The following is a 27,672-nucleotide window of genomic DNA, read 5'->3' as shown; positions in this document are numbered from 1 at the left end:
TTTTCACATGAACCTTTTTGAATGCTAAATGTGACTGATTTAAATTTCATGAGCAAATTTCATTTGAAGAAGCTTTCGAAGAACGAATTTGCTTACAATTCTTTTTGTTATATCCTGCAGATCTATAAGGCTCAGAGAAATGCTATACTTTCAGTAATAGCATGCTTTCTTTATTGGTGAGTAATATAATTAATGCTGTTTGAATAAAAGTATGTGCTGTTATATCTGCATTGAACTTCTATTATGTTTCAAACATATAGACTCTGGATGGAGTTAACTTAAGAAAATTTGTTTCCTCATTTAAGATACAATTTAAATTTTTATAGATTCTTTTTGGGTGATCAACAGATGCAATATGAATAGTCGCTTTTGTTAATGACAAATGCTCATGTGCTTTCACTTAAATATATTTCAAAGAAAATATTGAATAATTCTATTTTACATCTAATATTTTGCCTTCCACACACTATTCTTAGTTGAAATGATAATTCGATGTTGTATTAACAAAGGAGACAAAGGCTCCTTAAATAAGCAATTACAAGCAAAGTTACTAAAACAGAAATGAAAGACCAAAAATAAACATTCTAAATAGGAACAAACTATGAAAAGGAAATATTCTAAACTAACTAACCAAATGACCATTATAGAAACATTACATAATTACTTTAATAACCTCCCTTAATGGCCATTCTACTAACTACCCTACTGAGGATGTGATGTAATCTGCAAGTCATTTGGCCACAAATGCATAGAAGGCTGCTCCCTTCTCCTAAGACTGCTCTATGACATGAGCCTGCTGTTGAGACCCTCCCTGGTTTTGCAAAACTTTTGGATATGACCAAGTTTACCATAATCCTTTAACCACAATCCTTCCAACATGATGTTGGGTGACAAAGCCATCCCTCCCTGTATCTAGAGACATCGAGATTAGCTTCTCAAAACTTGCGATTTTTGTATAAAAAAATCACGCAAAAAACCTATCATGATTGTTTTTGGAAAAAATAGAAAAACCCCCAAAACAGCAACACCAGTTATGATTTTTTGTGTAAAAAATCAGCAAACCCTCCAATATAGAAAAAACCCACGATTTTTGTGTGAAAAAATCGTGCAAAAAACGAACAGAGAAACCACCATTTTTGAAGAGAAAATTGTGCAAAACCCTCCATGTGTTTTTGTGGAGTAAAATCAGAAAACCTATCCACAATTTTTGAGGAGAAAATTGTGCAAACCCCTTAGCCCTGTTCAAAAACTTTAGTCGTGGCCATCACGAGTAGTTAACAGAAATGAAAACTCTCTGATTTTTGTGGAAAAAATCAAGCAAAACCCTTCCATGATTCTTTCTGAAAAAAGAAATTAGAAAACCCACAAATTTTTTTACTAAAAAAATTCGCCAAAAAAGAACCTTAGCTTTGATATCATAAAATGATAATTCGATGATGTATTAACAAAGGAGATGAAGGCTCCTTAAATAAGCAATTACAAGCAAAGTTACTGAAATAGAAACGAAAGGCCGAAAATGAACATTCTAAATAAGAATAAACTACGAAAAGGGAATATCCTAAACTAACTAACCAAATGACCATTATAGAAACATTACATAATTACTTTATACTAATTTTCATTTAGTACAGAAAGGGAAAACTATGAATATATCAAAATGACATTTCAGTAGCCTAAAAGCTCACTTAGAAGGGCTAGGTATGATATCAAATTGACAATTATCATATCATTTTTACTAACCTTTCAACCTTGTTATGCTTATTTAAATTTTTACCTTGTGGGGCTATCATGCTTATATTTATGATATCCATAAAAGTCATGTATAAATACACAATGGTTTAGATGTAAAATTCTTACCAGTGATGACATTTATATTTTTACAGAGATTCAGCTATTCTGTTCAGGTTATAGCAAATCACAATTAAACATGATATGCAACTACCTTTTAAAATCTTTTGCGAAAACCTTTTAGACTAAAGAAGCAGCATAGAAGTGCTCACATGAACTGAAGAAAGCCTTTTAAAATAAAGCAGCATGAAAGTGCTCACACAAACCTTTTAAAATCTTCTGTGAAAAGTGAAAACCTTTTAGAATAAAGAAGCAAAATGGAAGTGCTCATGTAAACTGAAGAAAATGATATGAATTGCTCAAAATTGAAATGCCCTATTTTATACTTGGAATGGGTGAAACTTTTGACCAAAATAGCAGCGGGGAAGTAAGAAAATTCCCATTAGAAGTTCCTAATTGTGGAGAGCAGAAAGAGTCGTGAAAATTAAAACCATAGAATGACCTTTTGGTGATACAAAACTGTGGCATCTATCAACATTGTTTTTGATATTTCATGTGTGATTTGAGAATGAAATCAATGGATGATCAAAGCCTAAAAATCGTACATCAAAAGCAGGCATGATGACTGAATATATGCAGACCCATTTTCTCACAAAATTGGCTTTAGTCTGGTTCGATTATATGGTGACAGGCGAACAAACTAATGAAGTGGATGACAATCACTACATGCTAATTAACTTTCAAATAGACATCCCTTACATATAGTTTAGGACTCTTTGATTCTTCCATGTGTTGAAGTCTTAATTGACCATGGCCTGTAGGCAGGAAACACTCGTGCTTCTCACTTTCAAGCAGGGATTGAGATGATATTGGACCTGTGCTAGAAACATATTAGGGCTCAATATGACGAATGGGTGGATTTCAGTGTCATTGTAATAGTTTCATCACATTTTTTGAAATTTGGTTAGATTACAATAGTTTTGTCATGCCTTAGAAATGTTTTCTAATATTTGTTTTAATTATTAAGTCTTAGAATTAATTTAGTACTCAAAAGAAACCCAGAGATAGGAAGAGACATTCAAGGTTGAATATGATGGAAAGAGGAGATCATTTTCTCACATTTTGCAACTTGAAACTGTCTGTCATGGAATAAGTCTTTGACTTAGCAAGCACTGAGTTATCCAGTTGGGTGAGGAGGTATTTTTTTTTCTATCGGGGGAGGAAAACAGCATCTTTTAACATACTGAGGGCAGATTTGATATTTGTACACACAAATTTATATAATTTTTTGCCAAAACTTTGTCTGCCAATGCTATAATATTCTACAGCTCAGGATGAAAGATCCCACGGTTTTTTAAATGTAATTACATGAAAAAGATAATGATCAGAGAAGGCAAAAGGCATACTCTAAAGTTGATTTTAGTTGATTGACTTAGAAATTTGATGGAAGTCTGCCCCCTTGAAGGTTAAAGGATATTTTTAGCTTTTTCTTATGTAATTTTATCGTGTTGTGTGACCAAGCATCAAAGTAAAAAGGGTGGTAAAAGTAATTTTGAAGGGTGTCCCAAAATCACCCTATCTTTATTTTGTAATCTGGGCATATGTTTGCCATCCTGTCTGTTTTCCAAACTATCTGAGCTGCTATAATCTATTGTCAGAGGGCTTTGAAGTGATCCTTTGCAATACCGTATCTGGTTCCCGTTCTGTATCATAGGAAAAAGGTGGTCTGAAAATTGACTGAGATTGTTCTACGTTCTCCTGTAAGGGGTATTTTAAAAAAAAAACATGACCTTTATGTTTGGTAGGAAGGGGGAAGATCGCTGAAATCATATTGTACAGCCCAAAGGACTCCAGTCACCTCTTTATGGACATTAGTACCCATTAAGGCTACTGGGTTTTCACCTATAAACATCACCATTGCTTGGGAAGCTTGTTTGGATGTTGAAGAATCACATTGTTTATCTGCTTTTAAGTGAGTTTCACTCTCTGCGACTATAATTGGAGATTGATAAAGATGGAAAACATCTGATCACTAAGTATGACAGGATCCTTTTGGTTGTGATTTAAATCATTAAAATCTCATTTCACTATATTATGCCATCAAGCTAGCCTTGGTATCTGAAGAAAGATTATCTGGCTTGCATAGATAGTTATAAGTCTTCCTCTCCACAAAGACATTACCTGCTTGAAGTGTTGTGCTAAATCAGACCACTCAAAAGCTCCCTTCTTAGACAAATATGTAAGCAGAGCTGCAGTCTGTGAGAAGCCTCTAACAAACCTCCTTTAGAACACACAGAGGCCAAAGAATCCCTTAAGCTGTGTGAGATTCATGGTAGGCCATTCAACAATAGCCTTGATCTTCTTAGGATCAACTCTTACTCCCTCTACACTAATGATATGACCAAGATAAAAAAGCTCTTTCATACTGAAGTCACATTTAGACTCCTTAGCATATAGAGACTCACTCTCTAAGATTCTCAATACTTGCTCAAGATGCTGCATACACTCCTCCCAAGTCTCACTAAAAATCAAGATGTCATAAAAAAACATCAAAACAAATTTTGTCAATTGGTTCTTGGACACTTTATTCATACAACTTTGGAAAGTGGCTGGAGCATTTGTCAATCCAAAGGGTATTATCAGAAACTCGAAATGTCCAAAATGGTACTTGAAAGCATTCTTCTTAATATCCTCCTTCCTCATTTGAATTTGATGGTACCTTGATCCCAAATCTGTCTTAGAAAAGTATCAAGCTCCAAGCAGTTGATCAATCAACTCATCAATCTTGGGAATTTAATACCTATTTTTAATTGTCTTTTTGGTGAGGGCCTTGTAATCAATACACATTTGCATTGTTCCATCCTTCTTCACCAAAACCACTAATGATGCAAATGGGCTCTTGTTGGGTCTTATGTGCCCCATCTCCAATAACTCCGTAATTGCCTTTTCTATTTCATCCTTATGCTTCTTAGGATACCGATAAGGAGAAGTGATTACTGGTTTGGCTCCCTCCTCTAGCTCAATGACGTGCTTTATCCCCATCTCAGGTGGAACTTCATGAGGGATTCTCCCAAATAACTTGCTATGCTGAGTATCTGGATGATAATTGTTCTTTTGCTCATCAGAAATTGTAGGAACCTTTGGCATGATGAGCCATTCTACTGCCTACTCTATCTGATCATGTCTAATTAGCCACTCCATCCTCTTAAGTTGAAAGACAACTATACAAGTGATAACATCCATGTCATACTAAGAATAACATCATTATCTCTCGTGTCAACAATATAGAATTCATCTTTTAGCTCCTAATCACCCAATTGTATATTCAGATTAGAGATCTTATGAGTACAAGGAAGCCTATACCTGTTAGCTACCATCACCTTAAATCCATCATGCTCTTCAGTTTGCAATCCCCTCTTATCTACAAATCTCTCATCAATAAAATTATGTGTAGTTCCTGTATCAATCAAGGCAACTACTCGCTGCCCCTGTATCACATCTCTCGCTTTGAATGTGATTGCCTTTTGAGCACTAGTGAGTTGTGAAGAAGAAAATTCCTCACTTTGACTGTTCTTTTGGATGAATTTTCTTCTTCACTGCTCTTTGAATCAGACTGTTGTTTTGATTTTTTTGATGCTGATTCATCAGCAGAAAAATACTCTAGTTGCTTAACTCTTGCTTTCATGCTGGCCCCAAGGTTCTCTATAATAGCATGATTTCCTCTTTTTGAGGTCATTCAATTGCTCACTATCCAACTTGTTTGAATCATTTCGTGGCTGATATGATTCCCTTCAAAATTGTTTCTTGTCTTTGTGAAAATCAAAGATTCACTGGTAAAAATCTGAAGTATCTATTAACTGAGAAAATATTACGATATAGAGGAATAATAGAGTACTATACATATTAAAGAAATCACCTACTTCTAACTATTTACAACTGTAGACATTTAAGATGTCTAACAACCTATACCTACTAACTTGACCATTAATAGTATAAAGAAATATTATTCTAACACCCTCCTGTTGATGTGTTTTTTATGCACAAAACATTTCAGAATAAAGTACCAAGGTAATTTACCCTCTCTTGAACAAAATCACCTCAGATGCTAAGAATGAGATCAACTAAAATGATTCCAAGGTTTCTACATGTCAGGTCTTGACGAGTGGGTAAGTTCAGTGGTTGATGTGAATTGCTGTGTTTCACTTTAGGGACTTACGCAAATGTTTGGATTATCATGAATGATGCGGAATAGGTGTGCTGACAACTTAAGATTTATCAATAAGGCTCTGGATTTACTTCTTACTAAAAAAGGGGGAAAAAGAATAGGGTTCAGGAAATCTATTCTAAGACTAGGAATGTAGGAAATGATGAATGGATCTAGTGGAATCAAACCAGGCAAGGTCTCACAATTAGGTATTGACACAAGCTTAGTGCAATCATCTAAGGTATACTTAATGATTTTCAAACTATTACCATCAAACGTAGACACCATCCAAGTTGATGCTTGTCAACGGACGCGTAATAGTTGAAGTTATGCTTACTCAAACTCCAGTTGACCACACAAGGCGCACTTACCAGCGGCAAGAGGCTAGTGGTATGGATTAAGGATTCCACACAAATGAATTCAACAAATCTTCCACTCAATCTAACATACATGAAAATAAATTCTAATCTAAATTCTAATCTAACTTGGAGGAATTGAGAACCATGAATGCAAAGACAACATTTGAAGAGCAAAATCACCAACAATTGAACAATGATTAGGATTCAAATAGCTGTAGCATATACCAACAATTCTACAAAAACTCTCTCTTACAAATGAGAGACAAAGGGGCATATATAGAGTCTCTTACAAAATGGATGGCCCAGATTGATCTAAGATCAACGACCGAGATCATGCCAACAAAACCCTAGAATTGCCCTAATTAGGGTTACATAAAAAATGGTGCCACCAACATATGGCCCAATAGAAAGATACCTAGTCATCATATAGAAGATTCCTTCCTGCATCTCTCTCTCTCCTAGCATACTCCAAGAATCTAGCCAATACTGAATCTAACTCCTCCATGGAAATGCTAGGCAAGGTATCCTATTGTAAATCAATCACATCCAATGAATCCGAGCAAGCATTCAAAGTGTTATCCCATTCTGGCATAAACTTCTGCGAATTATGAACATGAATCAACAAAGAGACCAAGTCATCTATCTGACTCTTCTTCAAAGAGTCCAACTGACAAAAATACATAAATTTCATCTTGTCTCTTAATTCGGCTAAGTGTAAACCACTAGCATCACTAACATCAACACCCAATAATTCCTCAATCGAGGCAAGGATTTTCATCTAAATGTCCTGAATTAATCCTTCCATCTCCATACAACTTGATTGGGCGTTCTCATAAGCTGATTTCTTCAAGGCTAGTGCACAATACCAGCCATGGAAATTATATATGTCTCCACTGTGCACAATGTTCTCGCTGGCCAAGGTGGAATTAGGAACCTTCTTCAATGCCAGGAGGCGTGGAATAGTCTTCTCTTGGATAGGCCGGAATTCTTCCCAAACTCCCTCCAAATATTGGATTTTGAATACAAGCGTTGTTGTCTTATCATATGCTTGGAAAAACTGAGTAAGCAAATCATTTGCCTGTTTTCTTGTGCTTTCAATCCACTTTTCCACCTCTGAGTGTGTACCTCTTGCTACCTCGCAGTGTGAATGTATTCCATGGTCAACTGCAATAGGGGAAATAAGGGTGGGATCTCCACGCCTTGTCCCTGCAATATACTCTCTGAGTCTAATATTTTCTTCTCTGTACCTTTCATTCTCCGCAATTGCTGTGTCTAACTTTGCATTGATTGCTTGGAGGTTGTCACCAATCTCCTGTAATTCCTGCCCTGCGGATGGACGACCAAGGGCAACTGAAGTGATCTGGAAATCCATGGGAGTAGCAGTGTCTGCCGTCACGCCGGCTCTAGGAACAACAATCTGCGCAATCCACATTCCTGTCTCATCTCTCTATGTGCGACAAAATCTCCACTCTCTTGGGCTCCTTCTTCTTAGCACTCCTAGCTAGGTAGTCATCAATATCATCAATAGGCTGTACCTCTATCATTTGTTTACTTTTCTCCATGTTTCTCCTCAGCCATTCAGGAATAGCGGCCATCTCCATACCATCATCAAGACATACTTCTCGATCCAGTCCTTTCAATGCCGAGATAACATCCTCATTATCATCAGGATTATCCTTAGTCCAATCATATACTTCATTTCCCAAGTTGACTTCCAAAAGGACAGTAGGGGATTCAAGCTGATCATTATTCTCATCAGGAGGTGTAGATGTCACTGTGGCATGGAACTCCTGAATATTCTCTGGTAGTATCACTGTGTTGGAACACTGCTGAGTCTCCTTATTCTGTTCTGTTACTTCAATCACTTCAATTGATGAGACACTGGGAGGGGGTGAAGGAATGATGAGTGGAGGAATGATAGTCTTCTGTTTCTTCTTCACATCCTCAATCTTCTTCCCTCTAGCCTTGACTTCTCTAGGCATGTTCTTCCTTCTCTTGGGAGCTTGACTCTCTTCGTCTGCATGAATCCTGACATCACTGACAGTCCTCTGATCATCCTCGGAAGTAGACTCTTCCGGCTTCATCCTTTCATAAGTGAAGGGAACACCCATGTCAACTAATCTGTTCATCTGCATATCTATCCATGTGCGGGAGAAATTCAAGACTTCTCTCATCAATACATTCAGGTCAATTTCTTCTGACTCTGACCAATTTGGCAATAGGATTGCCTTCTTCATTTCATTCTCATAATGTGGGTGTGTATGATCTCTATCATCTAATACCTGATCAGGGATGAGGAAAAGTCCACACTTCCTCATGAAATCCACTGACATTCTGGACCACATTCTTCTCTTCACTGCTTGTTTGTCCATTAAGTTAGCCCAATAATCTTCTCTGTCAACCTTATGAGTGAACTTCTCTCCTCTGATCCTTCCGACCTTCTTGTCTAGATCAAATCTTTCTCTTTTCTTGTAGGTAGCAAATCTGTAGAATGCAATCCCCTCACCTGCAATGCTAGCAGCCATGGCGGATTGGCAAACCTCTGACGTCTTCCCAACTGAAATAGGGAATGTCATTCCTGTCCTGTGCTTCTCTCTCTGGATAACATCGAACTCTAGAAGCTGTCTTACCACTTCCAACAATATCATTTTGTCGGTAGGATACCTAGGAAGTCTGTAGGGTTCGGATTGAAACCCATGAATCCTGAGGTATGTGAAAGTGGGAAACTGTATATACCACGATCCATATTTTTCTATTAACTCTGTTGCTTCCTTGGACAATCTTCTGTGGATTCCGCCTTGCAGCATCCGTGTGATGTACATAGTGAATGCATCATTCACTCTCTTATAGTTTTCAATTTTGTGCATGCTCAGCTGGGGGTAGCATTCATAACTCTTGTACTGTCCTTGCCCATTCCCGACTTCACCTTTGCATATTAATCCTCTGTATGAAACAAATCGTGCAAGCAGGTACACCAGGTAAGAAGTCATGGCGAATGACTGGGACCGCTCTATGTTCCTCAGCTGGAAATCCAGATTGTCACTTATGATCTTGGACCAATTCACTAGTGTTCCTCTGAGACAATCCTGGATGAAGTGGAACATCCATCCATGAAATATTGCTCCCTGCGGCATTCCCATCACTCTGTTGAGTAGGAATATCAAATCACTATATTCCTCCTTAAAATCTACGCACATAAGTGTCTTGGGAGCCTTGGAATGATGATTCCTAGGTTCAATCATCCACTCTTTATTAATTAAATTCTTGCTACACCCATCTTCTTTGTGTTTTTGTTTGCATAATCCTCCTTGGTCACATCCTTCATGTCTGTTCCGCGTGGAGTTCCGAACACCTCAGCAATGGCATCCTTAGCAAGGTAGGCGATGACAACGCCCTTAGGACTCTTGATCATTCTTGTGAGCGGATCGTAACATCGTGCACACTCCAGGATCAACTCACTGCACTATATGGATTGTGGAAACCCAGCGGCATGGAAAATGCCACTCTTCATAATATTTGCATATGTTGGAGAAGGAACCTGATCTCTGGATCCGAACATCCGACGCTGCATCTGGTTGAAGTCCAAGAAATACATGTTGGTATCAGTGATCTCCTTCCATCTGGATGAAATCTTAAACTCTGGATAAAATCCAATCTCCAACGTCTTCAGCAACTCTTTCCTTTCCTTGTATCCTGATTTTGACATTGCACCTGTATGAAGCTGGAAGTTAGTCCTTGGATAAAAATAAATACTTGTAATAAAATTCTTGACTTTCTAAAGATTTAGTCAATTTAGAGCATGGAGTTAGGAAAATAATCCATACACTTGGTAAATTTTAGCAATTACTTTCAAAGTGTGACAACATTAAGGCATGGAAGCCTTCCATAAAATTCATTTATACCTCTTTATGCTTAGAAAATATGCAAGCAAAGAATGCAAAGGAGTATACCGGATAAGTGGTGACTAAGGAAAAGTGTGAAAGGTTGTGTTTTCACACAATGAATGTCTGAAGACACCTTCTGCAGTCAACAATGGAGGTCAAAATTCTGAAGACAACCTGAAAAATCAGACTTTCAAAAACATGTTGTAGTCTTCAAAATGTGCATGAAATCAATAAAAATCAGTTTTATTGATGAAAACAATCATTTTCTGGATTGTAAGTGTGGCTGGTAAAAATTTAGTTTTTTGAGGATAAGTCTGAAAATCGAACACTTTAGACTTACCAGCACCTTGCAAAGTGGTTTAAATCCCTGAAAATGATGAAAAATTGCTAAGGAAACAGCCCCAAGCAAATTCGCCAAAATTGGTTAGGTGGCTGGAAATGAAAATTTCTGAGGACAACCGCCTAACAATGGAGTTTCAGACCTGCAACAGCGATAAAATGGTCTAAAAAGTGCACAGAAAATTCCATAAAACACCTCCGAATGCTAAATATTTAAGTTGGAATTGGCTGGGCAATAAAAACTTAAGTCTGAAAATTAATGGCAGCCATTAATGGAGGTCAAAATTTGAAGCAAACCTCAGATCTGAAGCGAATCAGCAGGCTGGAAGTGATGGCAGCCAACAAACATGCATGAAAATCATCAAAATATGGCACCAAAACACCTCCCAAGCAAAATCGAATTTTCCCCAAGTCTAGCGCCAAAATGGAATTTTGAAAACTTGATGTCAATGGCAGCCTTGATCTGCAACAATGAAGGATGACAGCAATCTGGAAAAATCACCCAAGTTGGGGTTGGATACCCCAAACACAAAAATTTGCCTGCCTTAGCAAAAATCGAAATTTTCAAAATTCTAAAAATTGTTGTTAATGGCAGCAATCTGCAGCAATGAAGGTCTGAACAACAAGCACAAATGGTGGAGGAAAAATCGCCTAAGTCCTCAATCATGAATTTGCCAACTTTCACCAAAAAATGCTAAATTTGGAAAAAATCGCCAAACTTAGCAAAATCGAAAATCTGAAACTGGTCTTTAATGGCAGCCAAGGAGGATAGATCAGCAAGCTGGAAAAAATGGAGGAAAATAAATCCTCAATCCCACACTTCACAAAAATGCCTTGCTAAAAAAATTCGCCCAACTTGGAGAAAAAATCGCTTTCATGGAGACACCTGGCAGAAATAATAATAAAATAATGCGGAAGTTCCTCTCATATACTTGCTTTCATCTTTTACTTTCACCACACAAACAATGTGGGATAAAAAACACTTGTATAAATACTTGCTTGGTGAAACCCTAACTTGCTTCTAGAAGGTTCAAACATTTAATAATTATTGCAAGTTATTAAATTTGCTTTTAAATTTTAAATAATCATTTAATAATTATTTAAAAGTAATCAAAATGGGGCTTTTTATTAAAATATTGCAATTTAAATCCAAAATAAAGCCTCCAGGGGAAAATTGCTATAGGTTGGGATTGAAAAATCCCTTCAAAATCACTTAAGTGTCAAAATTCACCCCATAGGGGAAATTCGACCCATGCTTGGACAAAAATCCATGCCCAATTTCATCAAAATGCACATAAAAACCATCCCAAGGGAAAATTGATATGAGTTTGGACAAAAATCCAGACAAAAATGCACTTATTTTGCAAAAATCACCCCCCAGGGAAAATTCGATGGGTGTCTGGACAAAAATCCACACTCAAAACTCACTTAACTTGAAAAAAAAACCTCCTTGGTGGAAAATCGACCTCAGTCTGGACAAAAATCCGGACTCAAAACTCTTCATCATAATGTTCCCAGTGGAAAATCGATCCCTGTCTGGATAAAAATCCGGACAAAAATCCTTATACTAATGCTTAGGGGAAATTCGATCCTTGTTTGGATAAAAATCAGGACAAAATCCTTACTTAGTTGTCACAAAAATCTTTGTGGAAAATTGACCAAGGCATGGAATTATCCTTGCACTCTAGTCCGCACTCCAGTCCGCACTCCTAGGGGAAATTCGATGGCAGTCTGGATAAATCTTGACACTTAGCCAAATTTTAGCATTTCCAGGGGAAAATCGATGGCAGTATGGATAAACAGTGGGGGAAATTAGTGGCCAGTATGGATTCCAGGGGAAACCCATGTGTAGTATGGATTTTGAGTGGGGGAATGGGTTGGGTAGTCTGGAATGTGAGGGGAAAAACACCTCTAGCATGGATTTTGACCCTTTAACCCTTGGAATATGAATTTCCCTTAAGATTTTATCATTTTAACCACTCAAAATCACTCAGCGACTTTAAATTTGATTGGACTTATACTAATTTTCCAAAAAAAATGAGCGAAACGCTAGGAAAATATTGGAATAAAGTGCGAAACCAACTTAAATATTACCTTAGGAGTGAGAAAACAACTCCAAAAGGTCTGTGAATACCTTGGCACTTTAAAATCACTTGATGCGCGTGTTTAAAAACACGTTAACGTTTAATAGGTTTACACTTAGCAAAACTTAGGATCATTAAAAATATCATCTTTTGCAACTTGATCCTAACACTTCAAAAAAAACCCTAGACGACACTAGGCATGATCAAAACTCTGAGACTCGGGCACGGGAAACGCAAAATTGCCCATTAAGCAGCCAAAACCCTAACCTAACAACGCAGGAAGCTGGAAAAGAGGGGGTCCCCATTAGCAATGGGGCGATGTGTGAAAAGGTCACAACACCTCCCTTAATGGTCAATCGATCAAAAACACCAAGGTGCCCCCTAAATTTTACAAACTTATTCGAGCTCAGAGACTTGGTGAGAATATCTGTAGTCTGATTTGTTGTCGGAACATACTGCAACTGAATTGATTTGTCTTCTACCAGCTTGCAGATGTAGTGACAATGAAGCTCGACATGCTTGGTACGTTCATGGAAGATTGGATTTTTGGCCAGTTTGAGCACCCCTTGATTATCAGTATACAAGGGAGAAGGACTTGCTTGCAGCATCTGCATGTCAGAGAGCATCCTTCGGAGCCAAATTGTCTCACATGCGGCCTTGACTGTTCCCTGGTATTCGGCTTCGGTCAAGGAAAGAGCCACGACCTATTACTTCTTGCTGCTCCAAGTGATGACACTTGTACCCAAACTGAATACGTACCCAGAAGTCGATTTTCTATCATCCACTGATCCTGCCCACTCCGAGTTAGTATAACCAATCAGCTTTGGATTGTTGCACCTACTATACAGAATGCCATAATCTGAAGTGCCTTTCACGTATTGCAGCACTCTCTTTGCTGCAATCCAATGATCAGCTTTTGGGGCTGTCATGAAGCGAGAGATGTAGCTGATAGCAAAATTGATGTCATGTCTAGTGGTAGTGAGGTAGATGAGGCTCCCTACTAGTTGCCTGAATTCGGTTTCATCTATTGTAGGTGAATCAGACTTGGCTGATAACTTCAGCCCTTTCTTCATAGGTGTGGAAATGGGTTTACAATCCTGCATTCGAAACTTGTCAAGTAAACTGCGGGCATACTTGGGATATGAAATAAAGATGTTGTCATTAGTCTGCCACACTTCAACACCTAAGCAATAACGAAGAAGCCCCAAATTTGTCATGTCAAAAGCTTGGCACAAGTCCTATTTGATGGCTGTAATCAAATGTGCTAAATTGCCAGTAATGATCAAGTCATCCACGTAGACAACAAGAAAAAGGATATCGCACCAGACAATTTGAGATATAGATTAGTGTCAGAGGGATTGCATTGAAAACCATGTTCAACCAAATACTAATCAATCCTGAAGTACCAAGCCCGAGGGGCTTGCTTTAGGCCATAGAGGGCTTTTACCAATCTGCAAACCTGATGTTCCTTACCAGGAACCTTGAAGCCAGGAGGTTGAGTCATATAAACTTGTTCCTGCAACTCACTGTTGAGGAATGCACTCTTCACATCCATCTGGTGAAGTTTCCATCCAAACTGAGCTGCAATGGCAAGAAGAAGAGGAATTGTGCTCATCTTGGCAGTAGGAGCAAAAGTCTCCTCGTAGTCAATGCCCTCCCGTTGTGTAAATCCCCAAGCAACCAATCTAGCCTTGTACTTATCCAAAGTACCATATGCATGATACTTGATTTTATAAACCCATTTACAACTGATAGGTTTCTTCCCAGGAGGCAGATCAGAAAGAACCCAAGTGTTATTCTTTAGAAGACTATGTTATTCTGTCTCCATAGCCTTTTCCCACTCAGGAATGTCTTTAGCCTTGGAATATGTCTAGGGCTCATTGATGCTGTGGATGTTGGCCATAAGTGCAAAGTTGACTGTTTTCTGCTGCTTTCTCTTTCGGCGAACTGATCTATCCTCAAGAAGCTCATCATCACAAAGATCTTCTATTGTCTTGGCCCACCATTTTGGCTTGAGGGTAGAAGTACCAACATCTGGCATTGGAGGAACAACATCCCCTAGAGTTTCCGGAACAAAGTCATCTGGATGCGAATCCTGTGAAAAATCAGGTGGTTGTGGATCGACAGATTCCTCATCTCTAGAGTCAGAATGCTTTGAAGCCCTCCCATCATGGGAACCAAGAGGAAGACGAGCACCAACATCAGAAGTCTTCATAGACCGAGTTGCAGAACTATGAGTAGTAGAAGGCATAAATGGACCACTAGTCTCATCAACTACAACATCATGATTGAAAATGAGACGATCTGTGTCCACATCAATCAACCTGTAGGCCTTGTGGTTGTCGTTGTAACCAGTAAACATAAGTGTTTGGCTCTTTGAATCCAACTTAGCACGCTTGGCGTCTGGAATCCATACATGAGTAGTAGAATCGAAGACTTTCAAATGGCCCACTTTAGGCTTGCATCCTGACCAGGGTTCTTCAGGAGTCATCTCCTTAATGACATGTGTAGGTGACCGATTCAAGAGGTAGATCGCAATATATGCTGCTTTAGAATACACGCTTCCTAGGGAGCAATTTTTCCGGATGGTACCTGAGGTATCTGCTCATCGATGACAGAGAGTTTAATAAGTATGATTGTTTCTTGGTTGCGCTCATCCCATTTGTCTTGATCATTTTCGGTAGTAGTTGGACGTGAAGACGTGCTTAGAACAATTGCATCAAGACATCGGTACTCAAAAATTGTCAACATACGCTGCTCCTAGGTGTTGTAGTTGCGGCCGTTGAATTTCTGGCTACTTTTGAGCATAATGTTTGTAAGAAATGCCATCACAACCCCAAGGTCGAACTGGTGAAGGCACGAATTCCACCACAAAAACCAGTAGATGAAAACAAAGGGTTTCTAAAAAAAAATGTGCAAGTCAGATAAGGCAGAAACTGAAACCCTAGCATGGTTTTCGAGGCATAAATTTTTCAGAACACCCAAAAAATTCTGAAAACAATCTAGAAGATATTTCGAAAAACCCACCAAGAATCTGCAATCAAAATAATTTTTTGAGTGGAAACGAAGGGTCAAAACTCTAGCCGAAGTTGCAGAAACCCATGAAGAAAAAATCTGCAGACCTAGAAAATATTAATGGCCGCCAAACATAATATGGGGGTATTTGAAACCGTAGGTGGTGGAAATAAGACTGAGCCACAAATAAACTGCCGAAAAAATCACGAGAATAAAACACAGAGAAATCGCATTGCAGAGAAGAAAATAGGCTTAGTGCGCTAGTAGAAAAACCCTTGATGCCAAACAAGAGCCCATGATTTGCTGTGGTAGACAGAGAACCCGATGAAAAAAATTCGACGGCAAAAAAATCAGACAGCAAAGAAAAAGACAGCAAAAAAAACGGAAAATCTCGGACGGAAAATCGTGCGAGTCTCAGGTAAAGCAGAAAATACAAATGGCCGCTGTGAAAATATTTCGTGTGCGGATTTGGCAAACAATGCGTGTAGACACCACAGGCCAAAAGAAAGACGTCGCTATTTACAGGTGTAGAGCTGAGAACACGAAAAAAATCGCGTCTAAGCACCCATATTTGCTGACAGAGAAACGGACGTGGGTGAAGTGTAATGTCCCCTTATTGATATTCCTAGATTAGGCAATACTAAAGCTTGCAAATACGGGAAACTCACTTTCAGTTTGCTTAAAGAAATAATTCTTTTAGTAAGGGTTTGACATTTGAACATATGTGTATATTTTAATAGACATAGCGAGATTAATACTGATCTGAATTCTCTGTCAAAGAGGATTGTCCGTTAATAAGACTGAAATTCAATAAAATTGCTGTGTCTGATCTGATCTTGATGTATATGCAATATGCTGACTGTGTCTGATTTACAATAATTGTCTGCCACTGATTTGCTGAGAGGCAATGTACTCAAAGAGCAGATCCATATTGGATATGTATAAAAGAAAAATGTTCGATAATATTCCCCCCAATAGAATGGGAAATATCTTTATATAGCTCCAAACTGAAAGAATTGTCCCCTTTGGTACTAATTATATTTATAACAAACCGTTGTATACCAATCATGCCCTTTCATTAGTATGCAATTCACTTAGTCTTCTTTACTAAATCGATTCCCTTAATTGATATTAGTAATGCTCTTCTATCATCGACATAGGTTGTTGATTACTGGGTGATATCGAATTTAACCAGGTTAGTCATTCTCTGTAACCACTAGTTCCTTTCGTAATCCACAATTATAAAATCGCTCTTTTAATGACTAATGTAGCCGCTCTCTCTTAATCAATAGTCTTCGCTATCATTAGCGGTGTAAAACAATTATATCAGTTGGTTATCGAACTCCATGTGGAACTACATTGCTGAGGTGGCAACTATTTAAGTTAGTGCCAACCTTGCTCTTTTGACTTTATCCTCTTAATCAGCACCTATAATTTTACTTGAATATAGTATCAATCATAATTATTAAGATAAACAATCAAATAAATCAAAAATTATAGTTTGACTGCCGAGTTAAGTTTCATCGGTTCTAAATATCTTATTGTTTGATGTAGTTTTAAGGGACCAAAACTGACACTATTCTGACATTCTGACATCCCCTGATTTGTTGTCTGCTGAAGGCAGGGACTTAGGGAAAAATTGCCTTTAATGTTCCATAATATATTTCTGTGGTGAACAATTAACAATCTAAAGCATTGTTTTCAAGCTGGTGGGTCCAGGATGTACAGTGGACTGATTATTAATACTTTGTATTAGATCTGATTATTGGTTGCAGTATTTATAATATTATATTTGCAATAATGTATTCTTATAATATTTAAATTGTTATTTTGTCAATAATAATATTGTAAAATTTATTTGATTATATATATTTTATATTTTAATTGTATTAATATTTATCATTAAATTCTTTTTTCAAAGTGGGAACATTACATGAAGGAAGAAAATTTTTCCTCAGACAGACCCACGGTAGAAGCAGATTGCAGGACTTGAAAAAAAACTTCTTGAAAAAATTAATTTTTCAAATTTTTTTATATTCCTGCTCTGATACCATGTGAAAATCAGAGATTCACTGGTAAAAATCTGAAGTATCTATTAACTGAGAAAATATTACAATATATAGGAATACCTACTAACTTGACCATTAACAGTATAAAGAAATATTATTCTAACAGTCTTTGTCCTTATGTGTGAAACCCTTGAACTAAAATTTGCTTCTAGAAGAGTTTCTAGCCTTTTTGATATTAGAATAATATCTTTCTCTTTGTGTTATTAATGGTCATTTAAGTTGTTTCTAATTTCGCCTCTAGTTAACGATTGTTTCTTTTAGAAACATCGTCTTTGTAACTCTATTTAAAGGAGCTTTGTCTCCTTGATTGATTGAACAACATCGATTCTTTGAAATCCATATGCTTTTGCATCTGTATTATGGTATCAGAACCTGAATAAAAAATTTGTGAATTCTTTTCCGAGATTTTTCGGGCCTCTTAGTTTTGTTGTAGATTTTCGAAAAAATTGTGTTCAAAAGTCCGTTTTGGACTGTGTTTATGCCGTGTAATGGGATTCTTCCTGTTCGAGTCTGTCTAGCGAGGGTTTTCGGCATTTTTCGGCGCGGTACAGACCCGCCATTTTTTCTGCACCCTGCAACTTGGTCAAACCCGCATTTTTTGACTTTCAGCTAGGGTTTTGACCCTCCAGATTCAGTCGAAATTTTTTTCTGAGTACAGATTCGTGGTGGGTTTTTCGAGATCTCAACTGGGTCGTTGTCAGAATTTTCTGGGTGCCTCGATTTTCGAGCCAGCGGATCCAGATTCCGACAATAGATTCTTTCTGGGTTTTTCGCAAGGATTTCTGGGTTGTCTTCGGATTTTTCTGGGTCAGCCATAATTTTTTTCTTGAAATTCGTGCCCATCGTACTTCATTTTTTTGAAGTCTGTACCTGCATATGCCTCTGTTTCTACATTGGGATTCGAATTTTTTGAATTCTATGCCAATGCCTCTTCTCAGTTTTTTTGTTTTTCGTGCATTGGGAAGCGTGCAAGATGGTGTCATTGACCAACTTGATGTTGGAAGGCAGTCAGGTTTTGTGCACTTAGCATCTTCTCAGTACCTCGTTTTTTGTGCCTCAAAAAATGTGAAGATGGCTTATGGGCATCGATGTTTGTTTCGGTTTTTAATAGTTTTTTACCTAAAAAAAATTCTGATGGGTTTTAATATTTTTTTCCCTTGAAAAAATCTATGGGTTTTAATAATTTTGTCCTAAAAATTATTTGTGGGTTTTTAAATATTTTTTGTCCCTGTAAAAAAAAAATCATGAGGGTTTATTATTTTTTCCTCAAAAATTGTACTTTGCTGCAGTCTGTTTTTAGTCGCACCTGGAGTTGTTGTGCGAACATCTGCACTAGTCTCTTATTTGCAGTCTATTTTCGGGCATCTTGCTCATCTGCAATATTTTGGAGGGTTTGTCGATTTTTTTCTCAAAATCGTGACAACTGTTCTTGGTGTGTCTCTAGTTACAGGGAGGAACAGTTCTCCAACATCAGGTTGGACGGTTGGTGTTGTTTTGGGTATCTCTAGAAGTTCTGCAATTTCTGGGAGGGTTGGTGGCAGACTCATCTCAAGTGGTAGAGTTAGTGGCAGGCTCTTGTCTTCTGTTGTAGCATGTTCTGAGAAGAAGGGGGCAACCTTCTCTGTTATTTCTCTTGGTAATTAGAATGATGACCATTAAGGGAGGGTATTAGAATAATATCTTTCTCTTTGTGTTATTAACGGTCATTTAAGTTGTTTCTAATTTCGCCTCTAGTTAACGATTGTTTCTTTTAGAAACATCGTCTTTGTAACTCTATTTAAAGGAGCTTTGTCTCCTTGATTGATTAAACAACATCGATTCTTTGAAATCCATATGCTTTTGCATCTGTATTATTTGATGGCCTCTTGTAAAGTAGGTGGATTGAGAGCCTTAATCCGGCCTCTTAATGGATCTTTCAACCCTTTCATAAAAAGAGCTATGAGTCTTCTCTTTGAAATATCAGTGATTAACATTGCAAGTCTTTAAAAATCTGCAATATTTATATCTATTGATCCCCATTGCTTCAGTTGTGTCAACTCCTTGAAATGCAGCTCTGGATCTTTCTAATCAAATCTCTCAATCAACCTCTCTGAAAAGTCTGCATAAGAAGTAATCCAATGATGCCCCATGATGATCATTCCATGATGCCACCACTCGTGTAATGCCATCACGATGTATTGCTGCATACTTAATGGCCTCTTCTTCTGGCATAGGGTTGAGTTGGAAATAAGTGTGTACCTTCTGAACCCAATCTCTTAATGAAGTCTTCCTTACACCATTGTAATAAGGAAGAGTCAATTTTGCCACCTCCTTCCACAAATCATAGTTTTGTGCTCTATCACCAAGTCGGGTCTATACTTCATCCTGACATCAATATAGTCCCCCAATGATATAGCCAACTTGATGTTAAAATTAGAACCAGAAAGGTAAGACTCAAAAATCTGAAACTTAAAATCTCACAAGAACAAGATACACAAAGTTTTATCTTGGGAAAACCCTCCACCTGAGGGTGAAAAACCCAGCCACACCAAAAATCAAACTTTTATTGAAGGCACAAATTTGAATACAAAGCTCTCAAGCTTAATCAAGCAATGATCTAAACATGATTGTTAGCACTTAACAATCAACAGAAGAAGTCGATAACATCTCAGAAAATTGATAACTTCTACAAGACGACTAGCACATAGGCTCTTCGCAACATGAAATAATCATACATCAATCATATACGAGGAGGCAAAGAAGATATAGAAATGCTGATGAAAATGCAAAGTCACTGGAGAAGATACTATCCAACGAAAAAATTTGTCACACGGATGATCACTTATGCATAAATATATATAGTCTCCCTTATGGACTTCACGTGCCCACAAAACAAACTGCTAACATTCCTATGTAGAAAAAACAAGGCTCGAAATATCTCTTGTCGGAGGTAGACGGAAAGCCAAAACGCCATAAGCTTATCGGCAATTACAATACATGTCGTTACATAAATGGACATCAAGAAGAGCCTCATAGATAAACCTCTTATCAGATGAAATACAATAAGGAAAGAAGATGCGCCAACAAGCATGAGACTCCCATGAAGGCGCTAGCAAAACATGATGGTCAGTGTCAGCTATCATAGGAAATCGTTACATTTGCAGCTTTCTTTGAAGCATTTAAAGAACCCATAGAATCAACCACAGAGCTTAATATGGTCGAACAATATAGACGAACTAAGAACTGTTGAGACAAGATAAAGGAAAACATCAGCAAGCTGATTTCACAACCATCACAGGTATAATATAGTCTCTTGCAGGTACAAACATCAGCACTCCCTCTTAGCAAAGGAGATATCATTTACAGATTTCCAAGTCATGGAGTCTCTCAACATGACAAACACAATGGCTACACCAATATGTGTAAAAAGCAAAAGTTTATCACGGATTCTCTCAACGTGATAGCATCATGGATTCACTCAACATGATGTTCACCATGGCTACTCCCATGTGTGAAATAAACACAAGCTCTCATCACGGAGTCACTCAACGTGATGTTGTCATGTAGTCTCTGAATATGACATCCACTATGGCTACTCCCATGAGTGGAAAGAGCAACAAGGGCCTCCATCTCAAATTTCTCTATCACAGAGAAAAATGCATTACGAGGGCTTTCACCTCAAATTTCTCCATCACAGAGAAAAAATGCATTATAACATGAAATGAGAATCACTGAAGCTGAGACTCTCTCTTAGCAAGAGCATCATTCTCCACAATACCAAACTTATCTCGAAAATAAGAAAACTTCACTCTAGGAAGTGACTTGGTGAGAATGTTAATTGTTTGCTCATTTGTGCAAATATACTTGAGCTCAATTGCTTTCTTTGAACCATACCTGTTAAATAATGATACTTGATCTCCACATGCTTGGTTCTATCATAGAAAACAGGATTAACTGAAAGCTTCACACAACTTTGGTTGTCACAAAGAATCACAGTTGGTTTCAAAGGCTACTCGAATAGTCCTGCAAGAAGCTTTCGAAGCCACATTGCTTCTCGTGCTGCTAAACAAGCTACAACATATTCATCGTCTACTGTACTCTGAGCCGCACATGATTGCTTCCTGCTGCACCAAGAAATCATAGCTGAACCTAAGCTGAAACAACAACCGGAAGTGCTTTTCCTGTTAGGTACACACCTTGCCCAATCTGAATTAGAAAAACCTTGCAAGTTTAGACCTTCACAAGAGGTATATTTCAGACCATATCCCACTGTATCACGCACATATTTCAATATATGCTTAGCTGCAACAAGATGAATTTGTCTAGGCTCACACATGAACTGACTGAGAGTGTTAATAGCATAACATATATCAAGCCTTGTATTGACTAAATACATCAATGATCCAATCAATTGCCTATACATAGTGGGATCAACTAAATCGGAACTAGCTGCAACCTCATGTAACTTTTTCAGATTTGCTTCCATAGGAGTTGACATAGACTTGCTATCTAACATACCAAATCTTTTCAAAATGTCAATGACATATTTCCCTTGACTTATGATGACCTCATTTGATTTTTGCCATACTTCTAAACCAAGGAAGTAATACATAAGACCGAGATCTTTCATCTCAAATTCAGAAGCTAACTCTTTCTTACATTTAGTAATAAGACCATCCTCTCCAGTAAGGAATAAATCATCAACATAAAGAACTAAAATTAATGCTTTATCATCAATTACCTTGAAGTAGATATTTGGATCTGCATCATTTTTGAGAAAACCCAAGCCCAATAAATAATGATCAATTCTTTCATACCATGCATGCGGAGCTTGCTTAAGGCCATCAAAGCCTTTTTCAATCTGCATACATGTGATTCTTTCTCATGAGTTACAAATCCATCTGACTGCTCAATAATACCTCTTCTTCAGTTACCCCATTCAGGAATGCCGTCTTTACATCCATTTGATGTAGTTTCCATCCTTTAACTGCTGCAATAGCAATGATAGTTCTGATTGAAGTGTACCGAGCTACAAGAGCAGATGTCTCCTCATAATCTATACCTTCCTTTTGAGAAAAACCTCTAGCTACAATTCTAGCTATATATTTTTCAACACTTCCATCAGCTACATGTTTAATTTTGAACAACCACTTAGAAGAAACAATAGATTTACCTTGAGGCCTAGGAACAATATCCCAAACGTCATTCTTGATAATGGATTGATATTCTTCCAACATGGCATCTCTCCATACTTGCTGTTTTGAAGCCACCTCAAAACTTGAAGGCTCAGATTCAACAATATGACTTATTAAAGCAACATATCCTGCAAACTTATGAGGTCTCTTACTTTCTCTGAAAGTACCACGAGGGGCTGAATATTTTTCAGCCTCTTGCATAGTATGTCTGGCCCACAAAGGTCTCTTTTTGTCGAATGAAACATTACTTGGTCAGCAGTGGAATCAACAGGATCAACAGGATCAATAGGATCTTCTAATTTAGGAGTCTCCCTCTGAATCTCAAGAGGAGAATCGGGGACAGCAACATCCGAGTCTTGAGAAGCCTCATGATCTTCTCTATCAATTTCCATAGCAGTCTTTCTGGATCTTTTGCAAGCTACATCATTTTCAAATGAAACCTCTCTGCTGATTTCAATCTACTTTTGATCCTTAATGTAGACCCTATAAGGTTTTGAAGATTCACTGTAGCCAACAAAAATTCCCTTCTTGCCTGAAGGTTCTAACTTAGACCTTTTATCTTTAGGTACATGAATGTAAACTGGACACCCAAAAATTTTGAAATGACCAACTTCTGGTTTGATACCTGAGATTGCTTCTTCAGGAGTCATATTGTCTAAAATTTGATGTAAACTATGATTCTGAATATAAACAGTTGTCTTGCAAGCTTCTGCCCAAAGAAAGGTTTGAAGACCTTGATCATGGATAATGGCTTTCATTGCCTCAGCTATAGACCCGTTCTTTCTTTCAACAACTCCATTTTGTTGTGGATTATAGGGGATATAAAACTCCTTCTTAATCCAAACTTCAATACAATTTTTTTGAAATACACCCGAAGTATATTCACCCCCATTGTTTGATCTTAAAACTTTGATCCTCTTTTCAGACAAATTCTCCATTTGAGCTTTGAACTCTTTAAATCTAGACAACACTTCATTAGACTCTTTAGATTTCAAAAAATAAATCCTTGTCTTACAAGAGAAGTCATCAATGAAAGTAACATAGTACCAAAAACCACTTAAAGAAGCAACAGACATATGACCACACAAGTCGGAATGAATCAGCTCTAGAATTTCTTTTGCTCTACTTTCACTAGAGTGAAAAGGACTTTTAATGTTCTTACCTAGAGCACAACCTTTGCAGACACCATCATGTTCTTGATTGAGCTTAGGAAGACCAATGACCATCTTCTCCATAGATGAAAGAGTTCTGAAATTTAGATGGGCGAATCTTTTATGCCACAACTCACTGGAAGGCATTGAATCATGTGCAAGAGCTTGAGTAGGACGAGCTGAAAGTCTATATAGACTCTCATGACGAACACCAATTTCATGAGTTGTCTTAATACTAGTGTTCTTTTTCCATGCAAGAACTTTGCCTTCAGCAAATGCAACTTGGTATCCTTTATCTTCCAACGCTGAAATAGAAATCAGATTTCTTTTGATTCCAGGAACGAACAGCACATTACTTAGATGAAGAGGGATTCCTGAATCTAGGTGAAAAGATGTAGTTCTAGCTCCTTTCACAGAATAACAAGCATCATCACTAATAATAACATGCAAATGAGAATCCTTTTCAATCAGATTAGAGAGGTGATCACAATATCCTGTAATATGGCGAGAAGCTCCACTATCAATTAGCCAATTATTACTATCAGAGGGAACATTATTTGAAGGAGCAGATATAAATAAGAAACCCTCTGAATTTTCAGTTTATTCTCTATGAAGAGAAGCATTTTCAACATTTGTAGTAGCAACTTGATGCTTGGGTCTCGAGGGACAGTCTTTAGCAAAATGACCAAACTTGTCACATATGAAACACTGAATCCTAGAGAGATCTTTTTTCTTCTTAGGTTCAGGAGCTGAATCAAAATTCCTATATCCGTTCCTCTTGAAATTTCCTTTCCTTCCTTTCCTTTTAGAAGTATGGGTAGCAAGAACATGATCTTCTTCATGGTGTGATTTTCGCCCAATTCCTCTCGCCTCGAATCTGCATTCGTCTTGAATACAATCAGCTCTCAACCGATCAAACTTGGGTAGTTCATTTCTTCCACTAATACCTTGAATGAAAGATTCTTAAGAGTGAGGAAGGCCATTCATGGCCAACATAAGTCTTTATCCTCAATAGAATCTCTAATAGCATTGAGATGATCCTTCAATTCTGTAATCTTCATAAAGAAAGAAACAACAGATTCACCTCTAGCCATTTTAATATGAAGGAGTTGATGTCTCAAGGCTAGAGCTCTACTAGTGCTGTTGAATTTATACAACCTTTGAAGGCACTCGGACATCTCTTTGGCTGAATTCATCTTGGATATAATAGGTACCAAGTGATCCTTAACATAATCAATCAGTATCTTTTTTGCCATGAAATTGTTTTTTCTCCATTGTGCTTTCTCAGTGTCATCAAAAGGTTCATCTACATCAAACTTCACAAAGTTGAGAAGATCATTCTCTTCAAGTACAATAAGGATTCTTAATTTCCATGAGGTAAAATTTTATGTACCATCCAATCTGTCTTCAAATTTGAGTCCATTCACCATTGTTGAAAACTGAAAATAGACAAGCTAAGCAAAAAATATTTCAAAGCTAAGCAATTTGGTTATGGATCTTTTCTTTAGACCCGCTCTGATACCATGTTAAAATTAGAACCAAAAAGGTAAGACTTAGAAATCTGAAACTTAAAATCTCACAAGAACAAGATACACAAAATTTTATCTTGGGAAAAGCCTTTACCCGAGGGTGAAAAACCCAGCCACACCAAAAATCGAACTTTTATTGAAGGCACAAATTTGAATACAAAGCTCTCAAGCTTAATCAAGCAATGATCTAAACATGATTGTTAGCACTTAAAAATCAACAAAAGAAGCTGGTAACATCTCAGAAAACTGATAGCTTCTACAAGACGACTAGCACATAAGCTCTCCGCAACATGAAATAATCATACATCAATCATATATGAGGAGGCAAAGAAGATATAGAAATGCTGATGAAAATGCAAAGTCACTGAAGAAGATACTATCCAACAAAAAAACTTGTCACACGGATGATCACTTATGCATAAATATATATAGTCTCCCTTATGGACTTCACATGTCCACAAAACAAACTGCCAACACTCCTATATAGAAAAAACAAGGCTCAAAATATCTCTTGTCGGAGGTAGACGGAAAGCCAAAACGCCATAAGCTCATCAGCAGTTACAATACATGCCGTTACATAAATGGACATCAAGAAGAGCCTCATAGATAAACCTCTTATCGGATGAAATACAATAAGGAAAGAAGATGCGCCAGTAAGCACGAGACTCCCATGAAGGCGCTAGCAAAACAAGATGGTTGGTGACAGCTATCATAGGAAATTGTTACATTTAGAGCTTTCTCTGAAGCATTTAAAGAACCCATAGAATCAACCATAGAGCTCAATATGGCCGAAAAATATGGACGAACTGAGAACCGTTGAGACCAGATAAAGGAAAACATCAGCAAGAAGATTTTACAACCATCGCAGGTATAATAAAGTCTCCTGTAGCTACAAACATTAACACCTGAAACTCAAGATCTCCACTCTTCTAATCATGTCTAAACTAAACCTGCAAATTAGTTATTTGAGGCTCATTATCAATTAGTGCTAGTACCCTAGGTGGAAAGGTATAAGAGGCATTGAGTTGATGGTTCTAGTTTGTTGATTTGGATTACCACCATGAATCGAGTTCTCTCCTTGGCTGTTATTGACTCCATTATTGACATTTTTTGCACCAATATTTATCCCCATTTGTCAAGCCATCATTTCTGTTAATAGATCCATACGATGATTTTGTTGTTGTGCCCTTTGTTTTACAACCTATTGCCCTCCAACCAAGGTGTCCAACAAATTCAAAAATCTATTTTCTCGTGGATCTCTTGCATTCTTGTCACCCATATTTTCTATATCGTGTCTCTCTAAAGCCCTCTGTTCTTCTGCAATTAAATTCAGAGAGGACTTGATCCTGCAATAATGTAATGGAAATGGTGATTGTTCCCAACCTCACACATCACTGTTTTGTCATATTCTACACTTCAGGATACACTGCTTTGATACCACTGTAATATGCAGCTTTCTTGTGTTTATTCTTTGTTTTTTTTTTTGTTTTTTTTGACTTGCTGATAGAATGAGATAGAGAAGAGAGAGTGCAGAAATATATATTGCAATATGTAGATTTTTAACAGCAGATACTAATGAAAATAACTTGCAACTTTCAAAGCTCAAATCAATTACAATCTGAAAGTACAAAGCAAATATGAAACTGGAGATACCAATATGTTCAAACTGATTACAAACATTAAATGAACATACCCATTTACTGGTAATGAGTAACAATACAGTGCAGTAGTATTTACCAACAAATACAATGCCCAAAGCCCATAGGCGTCTCGCGAAATGACCTTCAAATGATACGGCTAGATGTGGCAGAATCAAACAGCAATCAAAGAGCTTCAAAAATTCAGATTTAATCCTCCAAAGCCCAATTACTTGCCCTAGCAACCTCACACCAACCTGAAGAAGTGGTACAACTGGCATAAATGGTACAACCCAACCACTGCACACACAGAATAGCAAACTCTCTTTGCAATCTTCTTCAATCGGCCCTTCCTGATTAAATAAACAATGCCAAATCCCAACAAAGTCTGAAAACTGAAATACCAATGAACCCAACTGTGTTTCTAATTTCTTCTTTT

At 37.5% G+C, this 27,672-nt stretch overlaps 1 protein-coding gene across 1 annotated transcript in view; it reads left to right on the top strand.

Moving 5' to 3' along the window:
• LOC131034253 (uncharacterized) overlaps positions 1 to 27,672 on the top strand; it is a 50,586-nt gene that overhangs the window by 21,328 nt on the left and 1,586 nt on the right. The window contains exon 2 of the mRNA XM_057965682.2: positions 121 to 176. Coding sequence (XP_057821665.1) covers positions 121 to 176 — 56 coding nt within the window. The remainder of the gene's footprint in view (positions 1 to 120; positions 177 to 27,672) is intronic.

The sequence above is a fragment of the Cryptomeria japonica genome, chromosome 3 (genome assembly GCF_030272615.1).
Source record: "Cryptomeria japonica chromosome 3, Sugi_1.0, whole genome shotgun sequence".
In the NCBI taxonomy this organism is placed as follows: Eukaryota; Viridiplantae; Streptophyta; class Pinopsida; order Cupressales; family Cupressaceae; genus Cryptomeria; species Cryptomeria japonica.
This window is presented reverse-complemented; position numbering and strand designations above follow the sequence as displayed.